At 48.2% G+C, this 21582-nt stretch overlaps 1 protein-coding gene across 2 annotated transcripts; it reads left to right on the top strand.

The window, feature by feature from the left end:
* The first annotated feature begins 2659 nt into the window (after window positions 1–2659).
* LOC129709516 (protein PML-like) lies at window positions 2660–20811 on the top strand. 2 transcript variants are annotated; one of them, XM_055655964.1, is made up of 8 exons: window positions 2660–3542; window positions 7791–8302; window positions 8995–9578; window positions 10072–10157; window positions 10982–11186; window positions 12961–13010; window positions 13391–13586; window positions 15104–20811. In XM_055655964.1, the coding sequence occupies exons 1-8, from the start codon at window positions 3537–3539 to the stop codon at window positions 15862–15864; spliced, it is 2400 nt and encodes a 799-aa protein (XP_055511939.1). In that variant the 5' UTR covers window positions 2660–3536; the 3' UTR covers window positions 15865–20811. The 2 variants fall into 2 exon arrangements, with proteins under 2 accessions (XP_055511939.1, XP_055511938.1); XM_055655963.1 differs by lacking the exon at window positions 2660–3542 and having other exon boundaries at window positions 7643–8302.
* Window positions 20812–21582: the final 771 nt, after the last annotated feature.

The raw sequence follows: 21582 nt of genomic DNA, 5'->3' as shown, positions 1-21582 counted from the left end.
ACTGCAGATGTTTATTTCAAAGAAAGAGACAACACGGGAGTAACTCAGCAGGTCAGGCAGAATCTCTGGAGAATATGGATAGGTGACGTTTCCAGTTGGGACAGATCTGTCTTTGGAGAAATTGTGGGGGAGAGGAGAAATAAACTGTAAAAGAGGATGGACAGGACAGAGCATGGCCGTGAATAGGTGATCACAACAGTTGTGGTGGTGGTGGGGGTGATAGATTATTGGGCAACGGCTAGAGATGAAAAGACAAATGTGACGGGTATAAGCCTAGAGAGGATGAAGAGCTCTGAATTGTAAAACTTGAGGGTAGAGAAGCTGTAAAATCGTAATTAATTTATTAGCCAAGTATGTTTTGCAACATACAAAGAATTTGATTTTGCCATAGTCATACTAAACAAAAGCAACAAGACACAACTACATCAAAATTAGCATAAACATCCACCACTGCGGCTCCACCACATGGAAGGCAATAAAGTCTTATTGTCTTTTCTCTCCCGCGGTCGGGGCAGTCGAACCATCCGCAGTCGGGGTGATCGACGCTCCCGCGATCTGAGAGGTCGAAGCTCCTGCGGTTGGAGCTCCCAAAGTCGGTCCCTAACCAAGCGACCGCGAGCTCCCACGGTTTGAGCTCCTGAGGTCGATCCCTGGCAAAAGGACTACCAGCTCCACGATGTTAGGTCTCAGTGCGGACGGAGATACGATACAAAAAAAGTTGCATCTCCTTCGAGGAAAGAGATTTTTTTAAAGTTTCCCCGCCCCCCCCACATAATCTATATAACTAAAAGTCTGATCTTGACCGCGTTTGGCCCACTGTGCTGCGATTTCTGAGAGAATGCCGCCACATACGGCCGTCATTTTTGGCCACCTCGCTCAGAGCCCCCCTCCGCCTTCCGGGACCAGAGGATTTTACCCATCGATGAAAAATCAGAGAGATATTAATGTTTTTTAAAAAATCCCCATTCTCTCTGCTGCCCCTGTTGGCGGCAGGGGATAAGGGAGAGGGACTATAAAACCCGGAAGTGTCGTGCCTCACTCTCTGCCAGACCCAGGAAGCGAGAGGGTCACGGCTCTCTGAGCTGTGAATAACACTGAACGCACGTCTACTCCATGGTGAGTCCGCTCGATGTGGCTGCTGCCAAATTGTTTGCCATTATTTAAAGTTTGTTCACAAAATGAATTTTGGTTGTCGGGTGGCTGCAGCCAAATTGTTTGCCTTGGCTTGGCTTTCAAAATCGTTGCAACAGTTGGCTGCCAGCCCAAGAATCCATTCGGCGCACAATGTCTATACTAGCCCTCTGGAAACCAGTATCTTCAGCCCGCAACACCCATACTAGCGCAACAGAAAGCCCCTCCATCCCCCCCACAGTGGCGAGCAATATTGGAATTGGTGGAGAGGTGAAATATTGCGTTGGTGACCAGCCCTCCCATGTAATGCTGGGACCCAACAGGTCCCACTTAGTCTAGTAAAATACTAAAGATACACTAAAACATACATTTAACAACAGGCTGAAAACAACAAAGAAGAAAAAGACAAAATAGACTTGGCCGAGGCAGCCATGGTTCTGCATGTAACCATTGGAAGGGATGCAGAGGGAGAGGAGAAACTGGTGCATTGAAAGGATACTAACCATCTTAACTCCCCGTCACATTCCCATACTGACCTTTCTGACCTTGGCCTGCTGCATTGCCAGAGTGAGGCTGCACATAAACTGGAGGAACAACACCTCTTACTTTGCTTGGGTGGCTTATAACCCAACGTTATGAACATTGAATTATACAATTTTAGGTGACTAACCCACAAACTGCTTCCTTCCCCCTTCGCTTTCTTCCCCCACCATTCTCCCTCCTCTGCCTGAGATCTTGCTGACTTTGCACCAGTTTCATCCCTCTCCCTCCTCCTGCATCTCTTCTTATACCTTCAAGTTTCACAATTCGCAACACTTTATCCTTTTCGGACTCTGTCTCTTCATCTCTGAAGCAGACAAAATGTGTAGGAAGGAACACCTCTGACATTTGTCCAACAATCAGCCTACCAAAAAGAAGCCCTCACCTGTGTTCACCTGTTACTGGTCATGCTCTCTCCTGCCCCTTCTCTTTTCTAGCTGTCTTTCGGAATCCACCTGCAATGAGTCTGAAGAAGGATCCCGACCTGAACCATCAGCAATCCATGTTCTCCAGAGATGCTGCCTGACCCACTGAGTTACTCCAGCGTTTGTGTCTTTTGTTGTGATGGATAATCTGTTTTTTGGGGCAATAAAGTGTGTTTAAAAGCTTGCATTTAAGTTGAAAGTGTGTATGCTGAAACCCACAGACATGGCAGGAAGGTGACGTGTGTAGAATGGAAATTTCTAACTTATGGATATCATATGGTACCAAGTGCCATGATGCCCGATTTAGTGCTTGTATAAAAAATGGATGTATTACCACAATTTTGGGGACATAGCCTTTCCGTTCTCTCGATCCGACGCAAGGTTTTCGCCAAAAATCGAAATCACTGCCTTCCTTTTCACAGTTCATGGTAAATGTGGTTGCAGATAGATTGGGTGGTGAAGGCAGCTTTTGGCACACTGACCTTTATCGGTCAGGGAATTGAATATGACAGTCTGTACGTTATGTTACAGTTGTACGAGATATTGGTGACACACATGGGGTATTGAGTTTAGTTTGGGTCACATTGCTGTGTAAAAAGATGACACTAAACTGGAAAGAGTCAAGATTTACGAGGATTATTTAGTAATTTTTTTAATAAAATGTCTATGGGTCAAACCGAAGCAAATGGGACCAGCATAGGTAGGGCACCTTGTTCGTTGTGGACGGGTTGAGCCAAAGGGCCTGTTTTCGTGCTGTGTGACTATAACTTGTATCCTGTCCTACAGGACTCTTTATCATCACCTGGCCTTGTGAGCAGCCTCTAACTAATAAAATCATTTACCGTTATAATCTACGCTGCGGGCAGCAGCCGGTGGATCACAAGCCGTGGGGCAGTGGTGGAGGAATCCACGTGTGTGCGTGAGTGAGTCGCCAGCTGTGGAAAAGCCTGTGCGCGGTTAGGACTGAGGCCGGAGTCCAAAGATCTTGTGCAAAGATCCTATAGCAGATCTGCTATAGGGATCTTTGATCTTGTGGGAGTAGCGCGGGGGAGTGGCCAGCTGTGGGGGAAGTCCAGTTATGACAGCAGAGGTCGGCTGGCGAGCGAGCGTCAGATTTTCCTTTCACTTTCATTTTCGTGGGAAATCAGAGATACTCCACGGAAACTGGCCCTTCGACCCACCGAAGGCATCGCCGACCAGCGATCCTGCACACTAGGGACAATTTTATTTTTACCATTTACAGAAGCCAATTAACCTACAAATCTGTCCGTCTTTGGAATGTGTGAGGAAACCGGACGCGGTCACAGGGAGAAGATACAAACTCCCTACAGACAGCACCAGTAGTCAGGATCGAACCCGGGTCTCTGGCTGTAGAGCAGCAACTTGTCCGGGCACCAAAGTTCGAGCCGCAGTCCCCTCCCCTCCGCTGCCCGCCGCGGGATGTCGGTAAGTGCCCGCCGCCGCCGCCAGCTCTAGGTCCCTTCCTCGCCCAGCGCAATATCACAGACCTGCAGTTGACAATTCCGTCTCCCCCCCCCCCCCCCCCCCTCCGCTGAACGTCTATCTCCACCAGAAGACCCCGGGGAGTACAGTTTATTTATATATTTATTCATCGTTGTATCTATCGTTGCCATGACATTCCTGTGAACAAGGAATTTCATCGCGCCCTGGTACGTGTACATAACAAACTGATATGAACTGAGGGAGGGGAGCTGATAGGCGGGGGTGAGGGGCAAGGGAGACAGGCAGGGTGGTAATGGTAACCACCAGGGAAGAGGTGACGGGCAGTTAGATTTAAATGGGAGAGGGGGTTCGTGGGTGAAATGTGTGGCTTGTGAGTGGATGGAACCAGGAAGAGGAGGGGATGACATTGTGCAATGGGGAGGTGAAACTGAACAAAACTAGGCAGGGGATCAGAAGGAGAGAGGAACACAGAGGTGAGGGTTATCTGAAAGTGGAAAATTCAACGTTAACACTACTGGGTTATAGGTTATGAGGTAATAAACAACCTGTTCGAGGAACAGTGAGGCAAGCATTATTTGTAGGGGGTGGAAAAAAGAATGGTGGTGATTCAGACTGAGGTATATGTTATTTGAGATGTTCCACTTGATATTCAAAGTGACCTGGGTGTTCTGGTGCACATGTGACTGAAAGCAGGAGATTGTGAAAACAAATGAGATGGTGGCCTTCCTAAAGAGAGGATTTGAGCACAGGGATGTAATTGTAAACGCACATGTAAGGTATTGTGTACAGGGATTAGCCTTAAAAAGAATGAACCTGCCAGAGAGGGAAGTACATCAAGTTCAAGTGAGTTTATTGTCATGTGTCCCTAATAGGACAATGAAATTCTTGCTTTGCTTCAGCACAACAGAACATAGTAGGCATTGACTACAAAACACATAAAACAGCAATGGCAACTTTGCCATCGAGATTGGATCGACTGCGACTGGATTTGTTGGAGTTTAAAGAATGTTAGCTGATCTTATTGAAATTCAGGTGACGGTTACAAGGTGGACTGGCTGGATTGTGCAACCCTTAAGGCCAGCACTTTCTTCTCAGTGGTATGGCCAACCTCTTATTTTGAGACTTTAGTTTAGAGATACAGCGCGGAAATAGGTCCTGGGCCCACCGAATCCGTGCCGAACAACAATCACCCAGAGAAGGTAGACAAAAAATGCTGGAGAAACTCAGTGGGTGAGGCAGCATCTATGGAGAGAAGGAATAGGCGACGTTTCAGGTTGAGATCCCATATTACTTGTGGGAGAACTGGGAAGGGGAGGGGAAGGGGGGAAGAAAGCAAGGGCGCTCTAGAATTAGAGGTCAATGTTCATACCGCTGGGGTGTAAACTACCCAAGCAAAATATGAGGTGCTATTCCCCCAATTTCAGCGGTGTTCAGCAAAGCGCTCACCGAGCCTGCGCTTGGTCTCGCCAATGTAGAGAAGTTGACACCCAGAACAGTGGATGCAGTAGATGAGGTTGGAGGAGGTGCAGGTGAACCTCTGCCTCACCTGGAAAGACTGATTGGGTCCTTGGATGGAGTCGAGGGGGGAGGTATAGGGACAATTGTTGCATTTCCTGCGGCTGCAGGGAAAGTACCCGGGGAGGGGGTGGTTTGGGTGGGAAGGGACGAATTCACCAGGGAGTTACGGAGGGAACAGTCTCTGCAGAAGGCAGAAAGGGGAGATGGGAAGATGTGACCAGTAGTGGGATCCCGTTGGAGGTGGCAAAAATGTTGGGGGATTATATAGAAACATAGAAATTAGGTGCAGGAGTAGGCCATTCGGCCCTTCGAGCCTGCACCGCCATTCAATATGATCATGGCTGATCATCCAACTCAGTATCCCGTACCTGCCTTATGTTGTATGCAACGGCTGGTGGGGTGGCAGGTGAGGACAAGGGGGTTCGTCCTTGTTACGAATAGAGGGATGGGGAGTAAGAGCGGAGCTGCAGGATATAGAGGTGACCCTGGTGAGAGCCTCATCTATAATGGGAGAGGGGAACCCCCGTTCCCTAAAGAATGAGGACATCTCCGATGCCCTGGTATGGTACACCTCATCCTGGGCGCAGATGCGGCGTAGACGGAGAAATTGGGGGTAGGGGATGCCCAGGTCTAAGGTCATCATGCATGAACATTGCTGTGATGCAGTGGACCTTAATTTCTTCTGTTTTTTCCAGCTTTGATTCTTCTAGGTAAGAAAATACTGCTTTCAAACAATGAAATAGTTGCATTTATTGTCACTTTGTTAAAGGCTAAGATTATTTTGTTGTTTTTATTGCTGTATGTTTTGGTGAGTGAGCGAGTTTGTGCTCATCCGTGGTGGGTCGGTGCCGGGTCTGTTGAGTTGCTGCTGGGCCATCTCTGTCCCCGTCCCCTCCCGGGTGTCTCGTCCCTGTCTGGGGGCGGCCGGAGGTATCGGGCCAAGCTTGGAGCCGGCGCGGGGAGGAGATTGAGTTGCTGCGCCGCCCTGTGTGTATGGCTGGTGCTCGGCTTTCACTGGCGCTGGGGGGGTTGGCCATTGGCAGTCCCTGGTCCGTCGGGGAGCGGGGTTGGGCTGGAGTTGCCGTTTCTTCTCCGTGCTGGCTGTGGGCCTGAGGCCGCTGGTGTCGTCGGTCACAGCCAGCAAGGAGAAGAAGCACCAACCCCAGCTCAACCGTCGTCGGGCCAACCGATAGCGCCGGACCGACGACACAGCGGCCCCAGGATAAAGCAATAAAAGCAACAAAATATTCTTAGCTTTTATCAAAAGGAACAATAAATACAAGTATTTCAGTTTGAAAGCAGTATTTTCTTACCTAGAAAAATCAAAGCTGGAAAAAATGGATGAAATGAAGGTCCACTGCTCCAGTGCTTTCCAGCAATGTTATGCATAGTGACCTTTGACCTGGGCATGTGCAGTCAGAATACTGAACTCCCTTATTTTAGATAGCCCTTGCTTTCTCTCCCCTTCCCCTCCCCCATCCCAGTTCTCCCACATGTCCTACTGTCTCCACCTACTTCCTTTACTTCCCCCCCCTGACAGTCTGAAGAAGGATCTCGACCCAAAAAGGCACCTATTTCCTTCTCTCCATAGATGCTGCCTCACCCGCTGAGTTTCTCCAGCATTTTTTGTCTACCTTCGATTGTTCCTGCATCTGCAGTTCTTTCTTAAACACAATGACCACCCGTCCACAAGTTCTATGTTATCCCAGTTTCTCATCCTACACATGAGCCGCAATTTACAGATGCCAATTAACCTCCAATCCTGCGCATCACTGGAATATGCGAGGAAACAGGAGCACCTGGAAAAAATTCATGCTGCCACAGGGAGAACATAGAAACTATGTACAGACAGCACCTGTAGTCAGCATCAACCCTGGATCTGTGGCGCTGTAGGGCAGCAACTCTACTGCTGTGCCAGAGTGCCGCCCATACTGATTGTGGAAAGCATCTTGTCTGGAAATATTACCATCTGGTTTGGGAATTGCTCTGCCCAGGACAAGAAGGCTCTGCAGAGAGTAGTGCGTTCGGTCGAACGCACTATGGGAACTTCACTCGCCCCCCTGCAGGAACTATACATCAGGAGATGCAACTCCAGAGCCAATAAAATCATGGGAGACCCCTTCCACCGCTGCAACGGACTGTTCCAGCTGCTACGTTCAGGCAAACGCCTCCGTTGCCATGCTGTGAGAGCGGAGAGGTTGAGAAGGAGTTTCTTCCCAGAGGCCATTAGGACTGTAAACTCCTAACTCACCAGGGACTAACTTTTACTGTACCACTCTACTGCTTTTTTTTTAAATTGCTGTTTTTTTCCCTTTTTCCTTCCGCCCACAATATTTAATATGTAAAAGAATATGTGATTCTGTTCCATTCGGTTTGTAATTTGTTTGGTTGTTTGTTTGTTTGTCTTTTTGCACAAAGTCCGCGAGCATCGCCACTTTTCATTTCACTGCACATCTCGTATGTGTATGTGACGAATAAACTTGACATGACTTGATTTGTCCAGGGAAATTTCATCTCCACATCAAGTGAGTGGACCAAATGGTGAGAAATAAAGCAAGCGGCCGGTCTGTGCCTGGGAAGGCCAGGCTAAGAGGAGAACTAGCCCAGTGATTTAAACCTTTACAATGATTGCCAAGTCATGGTTGCCAAAACAACCTTTGTACTCATTATTGAAATATGATGTGTTTAATTATTTTCTTCTTCTCAATTAAGGCGATGGAACCTGGATCAGATGCCACTCTGTCAGGTGAAAGTGTGATGTGTGGAGTTTGCTGTAACCAGCTGAGGAGACCCAAGCTGCTTCCATGCCTGCACAGTGTCTGCCTGGAGTGCCTGCAGAATGTGTGGGTGGGGCAGGACTTTGCCATCTGTCCCATCTGCAGTGCCCCCACAGACGGGGACATCACCAAAGTACAAGACAACACACTGCTGGCCAAACTGGTGAGCAAAGTGCAGCTGCAGCAGAGGATTGATACTGGGCTGGACATCTGGTGCAGTATTTGCCAGACTTGTGGCAGTGAAGAGCCTGCCACTTTCCTGTGTTTCACGTGTGATCATTTCTTGTGCCTGAGATGCTTCCATGGCCATCAGCTGTTGATTGAGCAGCATGGACACACGGTGAAGTCTCTGGAAAACCTGAAGGCCCTCAGCTGCGAGGAATTTGCCATTTTATCAAGGAACGAGAGGCAGGCCACTTGTCCAGAACACAAGGACCAACAAATCAGGTAAAATCAGCCTCCCCATTCGGTCACAGTTTGGTAGATGATGCAAGTTGTATTCCCTTGGAGTTCAAGTGTTTTCCCTGGAATCAGAAGATGGGAGTAGCATCAATTCTGACAACATACAAAAACAGAAAATACACATAAATTATATGACAGTTTTTAAAAAAAGACTTAAAAATATATATGAATGCAAAACACAATCAGAAAACAAATGCACGGCGGTGCAAGAAGTGGTCTGTCGTGTCCCATTGCCGAGGTAGAATGAGGATTGTGCAGTTGTGTTCAATAACATGATGGCTGTAGGGAAGTAGTTGTTCTGGAATTTGGTCATGTGGGTCTTTGGGCTTCTGCACCTGCTACCCAACGATAACAGTGAGAAGAAGGCATAACTCAGATGGTGGGGGTCCTTGATGATAGATGTTGCAGTGCCAGGTGTAGATGCTTTCGATGGAGGAGAGTGTTATACTTGTGATGGATCAGGCTGAATCCACTATTCTTTGCAGCATGTTGTGTTCCTTTGGAATTGCCATGTAGGCCATGGTGCAACCGGTCGGGATACCTTCGACAGAACATCTGTAGAGGTTTGTTCGAGAATTCGGTAGCATGCCGTATCTCTTTAACCTTCTTGCCGCTGATTGTTGTGGTTGCATCTCCATCTCACCATCTTGATCTGTCTTTTCCTGATTTATTTTCAGCTTTTTCTGCAAGACGTGTTCTACCAGCGCCTGCTGCAACTGCCTGCTGCTTCACCACACCCCCCAAGGTCACCTTTATCACGACATTAAGCAGGAGGTTCGGCAGGAGGGCGAAGCGTTGAAACAAATGGTGGACGCGACACAGCAAACGTACAGTAGATTTGCGGACAGTCACTCAGAACTGATGACCCTGGAAGAAAGCATGAACTTGAGAAGAAATGAAATTGAAGCTGCAGTGAAACATCAGGCTTTTGTCATCGAGCAAGAAATCATTGGTCAGGGATGCAGCTTGAAGAGGGAATTGGAGGATATATGCAAGCTGGAACTAAGCAGACTGGCCAACAGGCTGAGACAAACAGAGCAAATGTTGCACAGGATGGAAGCTGGCCACAAGCTGGCCGACTTTATACTGAGGCTTGGCACAAATAACGAGATGAAAGATATGATAGAACCGATTAGATCAGGCCTGATGGCCATGGGGCAGGCAATGCCCTTCGACTCGAGCAAGGAGGTCACCTCGATGGAATTCAGGGAATGCCCTCTGGAAGTAAAGAACCTACTCGGTACTTTCCCCCTCAAAAGAGGTAAATAATTATGTGGGAAACCCTGGGTTTGGTAGGAGGGGGAGCTGGCCCAGCTGGGTGTGGTGGGAGGGGGAGCTGGCCCAGCTGGGTGTGGCTGCTGGATGATGCCAGGTGCGGGGTAGAGTCATACAGTGTGGAAACAAGCCCTTCAACCCAACTAGCACACACCGGCCAACAATGTCCCAGCTACCCTAGTCCCACTTGCCTGTGCTTGGTCCATGACCCTCTAAACCTGTCCTATCCATGTACCTGTCCAACTGTTTCTTAAACGATGGGATAGTCCCATCCTCAACTACCTCCTCTGGCAGTTTGTTCCACATACCCACCACCCCCTGTGTGAAAACATTACCTCTCGGATTCCTATTAAATCTTTTCCCCTTCACCTTGAACCTATGCTTCACTCTACTGAATGGGGGGCAGCTGGCAGCATTTTGGAAATGTAATGCTCGTTTCTGCTGAGCCCTCGGGTCTAAGAGTTTTTTGTTGATCACAGAACATGGAGAGGAAGTGAAAAACCCAGAAAATGAGGAGGAGCGGAGAGAGGAAGCGAAAGATCCAGAAAATGAAGAGTCTCCACAGGTAAATTGGGATTGGAAACTGTGATCTCGTGAGCTGTTTCTAAATTCACTGCAAGTGCCCACCATCTCTCCTGCCGCAATGGAGCCGACAGTGGATGCCGACTGTAAAAATACAAGAAGTGGAATGCTACATTGTTTAATAGAATCATATTGACAAGCAATCGCTTCTATTGACACTTGTGCAATGTCTATGACTGCCTGTGGTGTGACAGACTGTGGAGACAATGGTGTCTGATTATTGCCGGAAGATTTTTGTTTTCCTCTAGACTGTTTACTTTTGCAAGGCAGTTATTTTTTGTGCTAGTTAAGATAACTTTCAAGTAATCCTCCATTCTCTATCAAAATTACCAATTTGGCCTGTGTAATGGAAGTAATGTGTAGAAAGCAACTGCAGATGCTGCTATATACTGAAGGTAGATACAAAGTGCTGGAGTCACTCAGAGGGTCAGGCAGCATCTCTGGAGAAAAAAGATGGGTGACATTTTGGTCTGGGACCCTTCTTCAGATGGAAGTCTTGACTCTGAAGAAGACTTGCTAAATTACTCCAGCACTTTGTGTATATCTAATAAAAATAATGTTCCTTAATTCATCACTTGGGTTGTGTCAAATCCATGTTATAGAAACAAGCATTTTAGCAGATTGCCTGCACTCCCTCAATATGGTGATATTGCTGGAATGTATCAAATAACTCATCTGATCATCTTTGGGATTGATGTATTTGTGTCGTTTTGGTGGAGTGGGGGGGGGGGGAGGTAACTGGCCAAAATGGGCTTGGAAGGCCAGAAGTTCTGCCAAATGCTCAACTGTCCTTTTTGTTTTACCCAGGAAGCTTCCGGAAAAGTACAAGTTGAAAGTTCTCTTTCAATGGAAGATAAAAGTGCACCAGATAGCCAGTCACAGCACCAGTCCAGTGAACACAGCTATAGTGTGAGCAACACACCGCCCCAGCTCCCCTCGTCAACTACGACAGAGAACGGCATCCTCAATATTTCCAGTGACACAGGCGATGAATGGCAGCAACCTGCGGCAGGTCAGGATGCCACCTTGCTAGTTGCAGTGTAACAACATTGAACATTTCCAGTCCGTTCTATGCAGGGTCACAGTGCAAGGTTAAGAAGTATACCATTAGGTTCTGTAAGGACATCCAGGGCAGAGGGACACACACGCACGCACGCACGCACGCACACACACACACACACACACACACACACACACCCCCCCCCCCCCCCCTGGTAAAATTCCTCAAGTTATCCAATTTCAACTTCCTAAACCTTACAGATGCTTCCTTTTATATTTGACTACACTTCCAACATCTCTTGTTATCCAAGATTCCCGAACCTTGCTGTCTTTATCTTTCATCTTCACAGGAGGTCTCTTCAAAAACCTCTTCCCCTCCCACCTCTAGCGACCTCTCACCCCACCTCTGGCGACCTCTCACCCCCCCCTGGCCCCCCCCCCCCCCCCCCCCCCTGCGACCCCCTCTGGCGACCTCCCCCCGACCTCTCCCCCACCTGATCAACCTCACTCCCCCCACTTCAGCTGATCTCCCACTCCACCCCCGGCCTGTTGCGATCTCATCCCCCCACTCTGGTTACCTCTTCATGTTGACGGTCATCGCTGACCTTCCTTCTCTGGATGTTCCCGGTGCAACTCATCCCAACTGTTCTCAGTCTCTGGGTTGCTGTGGACCAAGCTGACATTGGTGAGTCCAGGCCGAAGAGAGCACCGTACACAGGACCCTCGCTCCCCTTTGAATCACCTCCACATAGCAGCATGATCCTCCCTCAACTCAACTCATTCCCCAGGTTCATGTTGCTTAATGATGTGTAGGCAACAGATATCGAGAAGATCCTAACCCTCTTTTCAAAGACCCTGACAACCCACTTCACTCCATTACCAGGATTTGGGCATTTCACAGTTCTAGTGAAACCGTCAGGGCTGAAAATCCAGGGGCCTTTAAAAAGACTACAAAGATCATGGTTTTCTATCACCAAGTGCTGAGAAGTGGGATGGGTGATTGATGGTCATCATGGACGTGCTGGGTTGATGTGTCGGTCTCTGTGTGAGTGTTAAAATTCTTTAAAACCTAGGAAGGTAATTTCTCCAACAGTGCTTCCAATTTGAAGCACCAGCTTGCGTGAGGGAGTGCCACTTGTCCCATCATATCACACCACCCCCTATACCCCTGATGCATCTTCCAGGCTGAAAATGCCTACGATGTTAGGTCACCCAATAACCTGGGCTACAGAAATGCAATTAACCATGAAATATTGTGAGGACAACAGAAACGGGTCATTGAAACAGGCCCTTCGGCTCAACTTGCCCTTGCCCCATCTACACAAGTCCCACCTGCCCACATTCATAGAGTCATACACTTGATCTCCTCATTTGTTCTGAGGTAACCTGGCCAAATAATTCACATTAATAACATTGCAGTGTGTTCTCCCAATTAAAATGATGTAAACTGCTGATAGATATAAAATGCTGGAGTAACTCAGCGGGATAAGCAGCATCTCTGGATAGGAGGAATGGGTGAGGTTTCGGGTCGAGACCCTTCTCAAACCACTGCATGGATGTAACAACTCACTTGGACAAATGCCAGTATATACTGTGGTAACAGGAGTCTCATGTGCAGTTACTTCCAATTGTAAATAGGAATCGGGGGTGATTTAACAGTTGATGTTCCTTTGGGAGCCCTGGACCCATTTCAGCTTTAAGGACTGGAATTTATTTACTGTTAAATATATTCAGAGAAGTTTAAAAAAGGAGACCACAGCTAAAAATGAACAATTATTTCTTCACAGAGGAGTCAATAATGCTCTCGTCCGATGACAGCGAGGATGATGGCATCATGGTGAGGATTTCCTTCTTTTTAAAGACAAGTTGCGAAATCATGTAACTGCAGCAATGTATTGGGCACACGGTGCGTACTGTATAATGAACATGTATACTTTCTACAGTCATTCTGGCTAAAAATAGAGTCTGCTCCATATAATGCATAAAGAAGTGCACTATTGTGTACTCCATGATATAAACACTAGGGTTTTACATGAAAAACCCTGTCCCAGGGTTTCAGTGTTCACTGATGTATAGGGGTTTTGGGATCCACTGGTGTCCAAGGGTTTTGGGGTTCACTGCTGTCCTGGGATTTGGGGGTTCTCTGCTGTCCCAGCGTGTTGAGGATCACTGTACAAGGGTTACAAGGTGTGACAGTGTGCTGTGTTTCTCGGTCAGGTTGTGGACTCCTCTGAGACTGCCGCCGTGCTGGTGCACCCCGAGAGCAGCAAAGATCCAACTGACCACAGAGCAAACAACGGTTCTGGTTGGATGAACGGGGATTTGTTTCAGGAGGGTTCGTCGGGAATGTGGCAGTGTCAGAAGCTGCGAGGCCATCCTGTGGTCTTCTTCCAGATCAAGACCACCGATGTGGGTGAGTTTATAGTTGAGAACTTTCATCTGCCTCCTCCACCCATATGCAGCACAGCTGGTATCACCCACTGCTCCCTCCATACCCCCATCTTGGCCCAGGACCTCTGACACCTGCAGGGAATGGAAGTCTACTGCCCTGCTGATCTATGCAACATCATTCTTGTGGGCTGCTCCCCCTGCCCTCTCTCTGGCAGAAGGTCACTCTGTCTGCTCCCTCTCCAGGAGGGGGACGGGGATGGGATCACTCTGGTAAACTCCATCTGTGGGGGGGGGGGGGGGGGGGCTCTCTCCCTGGGGGGGGGTCATCTTTCTCCCCCCCCCCCCCCCCCCCCCCCCCCCCCTCCTCCCCTCTCCCCCCCCCCCCCCCCCCTGTGGCAAAGTTATCTTTCCCCCCCCCCCATCATAGCCATCTATTACTCCCTGTACATTACAGCACAGCTCACACCGAGTGAAACCCCTTCAACATTGCAGGATGAAACACCAAGGCTGGTGCAACGGATTCAGTCATGGAGCATGGAAAAAGGCCTTTTGGCCCAACTTGTCCACGGCTAACCCAGGTGTCTTCTTGAGTCTACTTCCCTCAAGCCCATTTCCCTCTGAACCTTTCCTATTTGTGTAACTGGTCAAAGGTCTTAAATATTCTAATTGTACTCGCCTCTACCACTTCCTCTTACAGCTCATTATACCCCCCCCCCCCCCCCCCCCCCCTTTTGGAAATACCTGCCGCAGAGGGTCATCCTTTCAATCCTTTCTCACTTTAAACGCATGTTCTCTATTTTGAAACACACCTATCCTGGGGGAAAAATGGTGACAATCTAGCTTATCTATGATCCTCTAAGATCATCCCTCAGCCTCCTTCACTTGAAAATATCCCAGCCCATCCAGACATAAAATGCTGAGGTAACTCAGCTGGTCAGGCAGCATCTCTGGGGGAAAAGGAATAGGTAACGTTTTGGGTAGAGACCTTTTTTCAGACTGTCTGTCTGTCCCAGCCTATCCAGTCTCTCTTTAGAATTTAAATCCTCCAGTCTTGGCAAAGTTCTTGTGAATTTTCTCTGCACCCTCTTTAGCTTTATCACGTATTTCCAATTGTTTGAAGACCAGAAATGTGCACAATATTCCAGGTGTGGCCATGCCAACATCTCGTTCAGCTGTAACATGATTTACTAACTCTTGTGCTCATTGCCCCAGCCAATGAACACAAGCGTGCCACAGACCTGCTTCACCTGTTTGTCAACTTTGTGTCTCCGCTTTCAGGGCACCATGTAGTTGTACTCCAAGGTATACTGTCCAGGACTCTGTCATTCACTGTGTGTACCCTTCCCTGATGCATCACTTCTCCAATGCACCACTTTACATGTGTCTGAACTAAAATTCCATCCACATTCCCAGTACAGAGAGCATCCTACTGCACAGCCATCCTTTCAGTTGCTCCCTGTATCACCAATGCACAATGATGACTCCAGATGTGAATCCAGATGTGCCCAGCAGGTTCTGACCATGTTTTATTTTTGGTAGGAGACGATGACATTGTGCACCTAGCAGCAGTGAGTGGCGAGAAGGTCTTTAACGATTACATCATGCCCTGCAACCCTAACTTGGCCGATGTGGCCACTGCCCGTGGCTTTAGGGTTGTGGATGGGGTACTGTACCTCCATGGGGAATGTCTGCCAGCCTGCAGCCTCCAGTATGTCATGGACTCTTTCCTCCACTTCCTGCAGCAGCTGGAGATGCCTGTGTTGGCCGGATATGGCATCTGGAACTGTGACTCTCCAACTCTTTGCAGAGTTTGGGAGAGACTGTCCATGAAGAATCAATTTGCCCAGTGTATTTCCGGATTCTTGGACATCCTGTGGTTGGCCGAGAAAATTGTCCCCAAGTCGATGGTCAAGAACTACCAGCTGAAGCATTTAGTGAGCATCTTGGTTGGCGAGCTGGAGGTTTGCAATGAGCATACCCTGCGGAGACTGTATGTGGTTCTGCAGCCTAGTCTGCAGCAGGCAGAAGACAGCCAATTCACTCTGTCCCAGTTGGAATGTCACATATCCCTGCAGACTCTCATCAAGTGCAAAGTGATTTCCCGCCTGGTTGCAGACAAACTTGCCCTTCAAAATATCAGTCTTAAGACCTTGGAGGTGGCTTATTGCAGCAACCCGAGGATGGGCCTGAAAAACCTGATGCAAGCCAGCAGGAACCTGGGTTTGTCAGACATCGATAGGATCATCAGGAATATCCGCGAATTCTTGTGCCAGCGGGCGGGGACTGCGGGTAAAGTATAAATAGAACAGGGACCAGGGTAGTGTGGATCATCCAATGTGTCGGAGAATGTAAGGAACGTGCAAGGCCGTTCGTCTGCTGTGTCTATCCAAGCCTATCAAGGAACAGTGCTCCAGCCTAATCCCACCCTCCCACGCTGGGTCTGGGGTCCGGTGGTCACAGCCCCTCTGGCCCACGCCCAGGCACTATCTAAATGTGGGCGCCGTTTCAGCCATCACTCGCCTCCCAAAAATAGACGACCACACCCCCCACCACTCCAGCAGGAGAATGATTTTCCTCACCACCCTTCTAATCATACAACAAATGACAGTACACCAGAGGAACAGACCACCAGGACTGTGCCAGATGTGATGTCCTAATCTGCCTGCACATGATCCATATCCCTCCATTCCCTGTATAATCCATTTGCCAATCCAAAAGTGTATTACAAGCCACTGTCCTTTCTGCTTCCACCACCACCCCGGCAGCACGTGTCAGGCACTCACCATCTTTTGTGTAAAAAAACAAACTTGCCTGCACATCTCCTTTAAACAATGCCCCCTGACCAAAAGGCTATGCCTTCTAGTATTTGATATTTTCATCCTGGGAAAAAGGTTCTAACTGTCTACCCTGCCTATTCCCTCGGTAATTTTACTCGGCAACTTTGCCACTCATGTGGCCCCCTGGGGTTATATTCCTGCCCTTGTTTGAGGGGCGTCTCAACCATACATTGGCCCCCCAATGTCATGAAGTGGAAGTCTGGAGCGGGCCAGTCGGCAACAATCCCTTACGGACATATGCTGAGAGATCAACAAGGTTTGGGCTGACCAAAGAACGTCTTTCACTGAGTTTATTACCTTCCAGCAGCACTTGACATTCGTCTCCGAATGTGTCCCTGGGAACAGTCCGTAAATCAGAAAGTCCTCTGTTACGGATTTGTTCAGCATAAACCGAGACAGGGAGTCTATTCAAGGGAGTCTTGAATAGGTGGTCAACGGTCTCCTCTCCATAGCAGCCGTCCCGAGGGCAGCGTGCGCTGGTAGTGAGGTTCCGATGGTGCAGGAAGGATCTGACTAGGAGGGCTCCTCTCACCACCAGCCAACCGAGATCTTGGTGCTTGGTGGTGAGTTTTGGTGATGAGACATTTAGAAACCTAGAAAATAGGTGCAGGAGGAGGCCATTCAGCCCTTTGAGCTAGCACCGCCATTCATTGTGATCATGGCTGATCGTCCCCTATCAATAACCCGTGCCTACCTTCTCCCCATATCCCTTGACTCCACTAGCCCCTAGACCTCTATCTAACTCTCTTAAATCCATCCAGTGACTTGGCCACCACTGCCCTCTGTGGCAGGGAATTCCATAAATTCACAACTCTCTGGGTGAAAAAGTTTTTTCTCACCTCAGTCTTAAATGACCTCCCCTTTATTCTAAGACTGTGGCCCTTGGTTCTGGACTCGCCCAACATTGGGAACATTTTTCCTGCATCGAGCTTGTCCAGTCCTTTTATAATTTTATATGTTTATATAAGATCCCTCCTCATCCTTCTAAACTCCAGCGAATACAAGACAAGCTGGGCAGTCTGCTCAGGGAACCACACCACAGGATCCATGGAGTCCAGCAGGACCACTGCCTGATGGACGTGGCCAAAGGTGTTGGTCCGGAAGAACCTTTCCACAAAGGCCAGATAGTCATAGAGTGATACAGTGTGGAAACAGGCCCAACTTACCCACATTGGCCAACATGTCCCAGTTACACTAGTCCCACCAGCCTGCGCTTGGTCCAAATCCCTCCAGACCTGTCCTATCCATGTACCTGTCTAACTGTTTCTTAAACAATGGGATAGTCCCAGCCTCAACTACCTCCGATGGCAGCTTGTTCCATACACCTGCCATCCTTTGTGTTACCCCTCGGATTCCTATTCAATCTTTTCCCCTTTACCTTGAACCTATGTCTTCTGGTCCTCGAATCCCCTCCTCTGGGCAAGAGACTGTGCATCTACCCGATCTATTCCTCTCATGATATTGTACACCTTTATAAGATCACACCTCGTCCTCCTGCGCTCCAAGAAATAGGGACCCAGCCTACTCAACCTCTCCCTATAGCTCACACTCTCTATGCCTGGTAACATCCTCGTAAATCCTTTCTGAACCAAGCATGACCATATCTTTCCTATAACATGGCGGCCAGAACTGAACACAATATTCTAAATACGGTCTCACCAACGTCTTATACAACTGCAACATGACCTCCCAACTTCTATACTCAATACTCTGACTGATGAAGGCCAATGTGCCAAAAGCCTTTTTCACCACCTTATCTACCTGCGACTCGACCTTTAAAGAATCATGCACCTGCACTCCTAGATCCCTCTGCACTGCAGCACTCCCCAGAGGCCTTCCATTTACTGTGTAGGTCCTGCCCTTGTTATACGTCCCAAAATGCAACACCTCACAACACTATTGTGGCAATGTCCAGCTGACTGGCACATTGCATGGCATCTGCACCAGGCGCATCCTTCGCAACACTGAGGACAGGTAGAATCCCAGGCAGTGACACCTAGTGCCCACGTCTTTTGGTCTATGCATAGCCTGATGCAGCCACGCACAAAGGTGGCCATCGAGATGAGGGAAATGTTGGGCATGCTTTTGCCCCCGCTGTCTGCATTGTGACCCATTGGACCCGGTCCATGTTTGACCCCTAGATGAACTGGGTGATCGCTGTGGCAGAGGAGCAGGGGATGGGCCACACTTGCACCAAGTACAGCAGCCCCGAGAGCACCTTACACCTGATGACCACATTTTTCCCCGTTACATAGAGGGAACGCTGCTTTCACAGATCCATTTTATTCCCGTCTTTGACTATCCGCTCCAGCCAATTCGTGTCACACCAGGAGGTGCAGATCCCCAGCGCCATATACCTGGAAGAACTCGTGAGAGGACACAAAGTGCTTCACTGACTTCAAACACTTCCAGCATTTTATACTGGTAATGGCACAGTTGTTACTTGGGGATTGTAAATGTTTGAATCATTCACCAGTAACCCACTTTTCTTTGTAGTCATTGATCCTTGTGTCATCATTGCTGGAATTGCCTCTCTCTGTCTGACAGGTGGAACTTTTCTTCCTGTGTTAGGAAACCATTCTCCCAATGACTTTGGTCATGAGTGACATAAAAGCAAACTGGCCCTTCGGCCCAATGCCTCAGACCCTAGCAGCCCCATCTAACTCATCCCTCCTGCCTGCCATTTGGCCCATATTCCTCTAAGGATATCCTGACCATGCACCTGCCCAAATGTCTTTTAAATATTGTTATAGTAATTGCCTCATCTACCTCCTCAGGCAGCTTGTTCCACATACCCACCAGCGTCTGTGTGAAAAAAATTGCCCCTCGTGTCCCTCATTACATGGTCTCTGGTTCTTGGAAAAAATAGTTTACAAATCTTTGTGCTTTCCCCCCCAATCTATTCCCCTCCTGATTCCATACACCTCTGTAGGATCACTTCTCAGCCCTTTGCGTTCAAAGGAATTTGAGCCTACCTAACCTCTCCAAGTCAAGTCAACTGTATTTGTCACATACACATACAAAATGTGCAGCGAAATGAAAGTGGCAATACCTGCGGATTGTGCAAAAACTACAGAACGGAATAGAACAGAATCAGTATTTACATGTTAGAAAAGACATTTTTTTTTAAAGACACAAAACAACAGTAAATTAGTACAGTAAATTAGTCTCTGGTGAGATAAGAGTTTACAGACCTGATGGCCTGTGGGAAGAAACTCCGTCTCATCCTCTCTGTTTTCACAGCATGACAGCGGAGGTGTTTGCCTGACCATAGCAGCTGGAACAGTCCGTTGCTGGGGTGGCAGGGGTCCCCCATAATGTTGCTGGCTCTGGATCTGCACTTCCTGTTGTATAGGTCCTGCAGGGGAGGCAAGTGTAGTTCCCATAGTGCGTTAGGCCGAACGCACTACTCTCTGCAGAGCCTTCCAAATAGCTATTGCCTTCAAGTCTTGGGTGTGTCCTTGCGAAATTTCTCTGCACTCTATCCAGCTTAACAACATTCTTCCTGTAATAGGGTGATCAAAACTGAACACATTACTCAAATATGGCCTCAGCAGGTGACTCAACCAAGACCCCATGTTATGGAAGGGCTGTTTAGTAGCCAGGTAACAAAGGGAAAGAAGCTGTTCCTGAGTCTGGCGGTGCACGGTTTCAAGCTTCTTTACATTCCGCTGGATGGGAGGAATATGAGAAGGAATGACTGGGGTGGAACACGTCTTTTATTAAGTTGGCTGCTTTTCCGAGTCAGCGTGTAGTGTTAATGGAGTCAATGGTGGGAAGTCTGGTCTGTGTGATGGACTGGGCTCCATCCACAACTCTGCAATTTCTTCTGTTCTTGGGCAGAGCTATTCCCAAACCAAGCTGTGATGCATCCCGACAGTATGCTTTCTATGGTGCATCTGCAGAAGTTCATGCGAGTCACTGGAAAGATGCCAAATTTCCTCAGTCTCCTCTAAAAGGAGGAATCCATTCCTGGCTGTTGCATCAATGTGGTTGATCAACGACAGATCATTGGTAATATTTATTCCAAGGAGCTTGAAGCTCACTAAATCATTTTCATTTGCTCGCCTTTGATGCTGATTGAGGCATGTACTCCACCACGCTTCCTTAAGCCAATAACAAGCTCCTTGGCCTTGCAGACGTTGAGGAAGATGTTGTTCTGACACCATGTCACTAAATTATTTATCTCCTTCCTGTACTCTAGTCATTGTATGTGATTCACGCCACCACCGTACAGTCATCTGCAAACTTATAGGTGGAATTAGAACCAAATTTAACAGTACATTTGTTATTTGCCCTCAATATATCTCGATTGTAATCATGTATTGTCTTTCCGCTGACTGGATAGCATGCATCAAAGGCTTTTCACTGTACCTCGGTACACGTGACAATAAACTAAACTGAACTGTGTCTTTCTAGGGCTTCTAGCTAATTATTTTGTCTGTAGCCCTCTAATGATGAGCTTTGAGATGTTTGGTTATCTGAGAAAAACATTCTTATATCGTTGGTCATTTTATCTCCCGATCCCGGATATCGAGGTCGGTGATCAATTGGAGTCCCCAGATTCCCGGAGGATGACCGAGTCTGAATCACGGGGACGGGATCCCGACCTCTGAGGCTCTGCACAGTTTAGAGAAGGCGACCGAGAGGTTGCTCTGCTTGGCTCACAACTTTCCTGTAGATAGACACAAAATGCTAGAGTACTCAGTGGACCAGGCAGCATCTCTGGCGAGAATTTTATTTAAATATCAAAATAGACTTTATTCACGTAATAAATATATACAATACAGGACCGTCACTCATGTGATCCACTGGCGTGGAATCCCTTCCCTTATTTTTGAGGGGCATCTCTACCACACTCTGCCTCCCTCGTCCAGCAGCGGAAGGACCTTAGACTGTGGTCCTTCCCACAGAACCTTAGCGTTGGCGGCACCAAGCTTCAGTGCGTCCCTGAGCACGTACTCCAGCAGTCTGCAGCGGGCCACATTCCCGGACGGACTCACTCCGCTAGTCTCAGCAGAGAAGGAATGGGTGATGTTTCTAGTAGAGACCCATCTTCAGACTGAAATACTACCCCATTTTGTGTGTACGGTTTATACGGTTTAGCCTGGAAATGGAGCCCTCCCTGACTTGGCCCTCTCTGTAGCCTGGTGTGCACACATTCTCTCTGGTTGACCAAAT

This window comes from Leucoraja erinacea, chromosome 25 (assembly GCF_028641065.1).
Source record: "Leucoraja erinacea ecotype New England chromosome 25, Leri_hhj_1, whole genome shotgun sequence".
Classification (NCBI taxonomy): Eukaryota; Metazoa; Chordata; class Chondrichthyes; order Rajiformes; family Rajidae; genus Leucoraja; species Leucoraja erinaceus.
This window is presented reverse-complemented; position numbering and strand designations above follow the sequence as displayed.

What these genes read in the sequence shown, in the direction of transcription:
- LOC129709516 (XM_055655963.1), top strand. Translation starts at nt 7,755, where the DNA reads ATGATGTGTTTAATTATTTTCTTCTTCTCAATTAAGGCGATGGAACCT. An exon ending in CACAAGGACCAACAAATCAG is followed by an intron (nt 8,303 to 8,994) that starts GTAAAATCAGCC and finishes ATTTATTTTCAG; the next exon opens with CTTTTTCTGCAAGACGTGTT. An exon ending in TACTTTCCCCCTCAAAAGAG is followed by an intron (nt 9,579 to 10,071) that starts GTAAATAATTAT and finishes TGTTGATCACAG; the next exon opens with AACATGGAGAGGAAGTGAAA.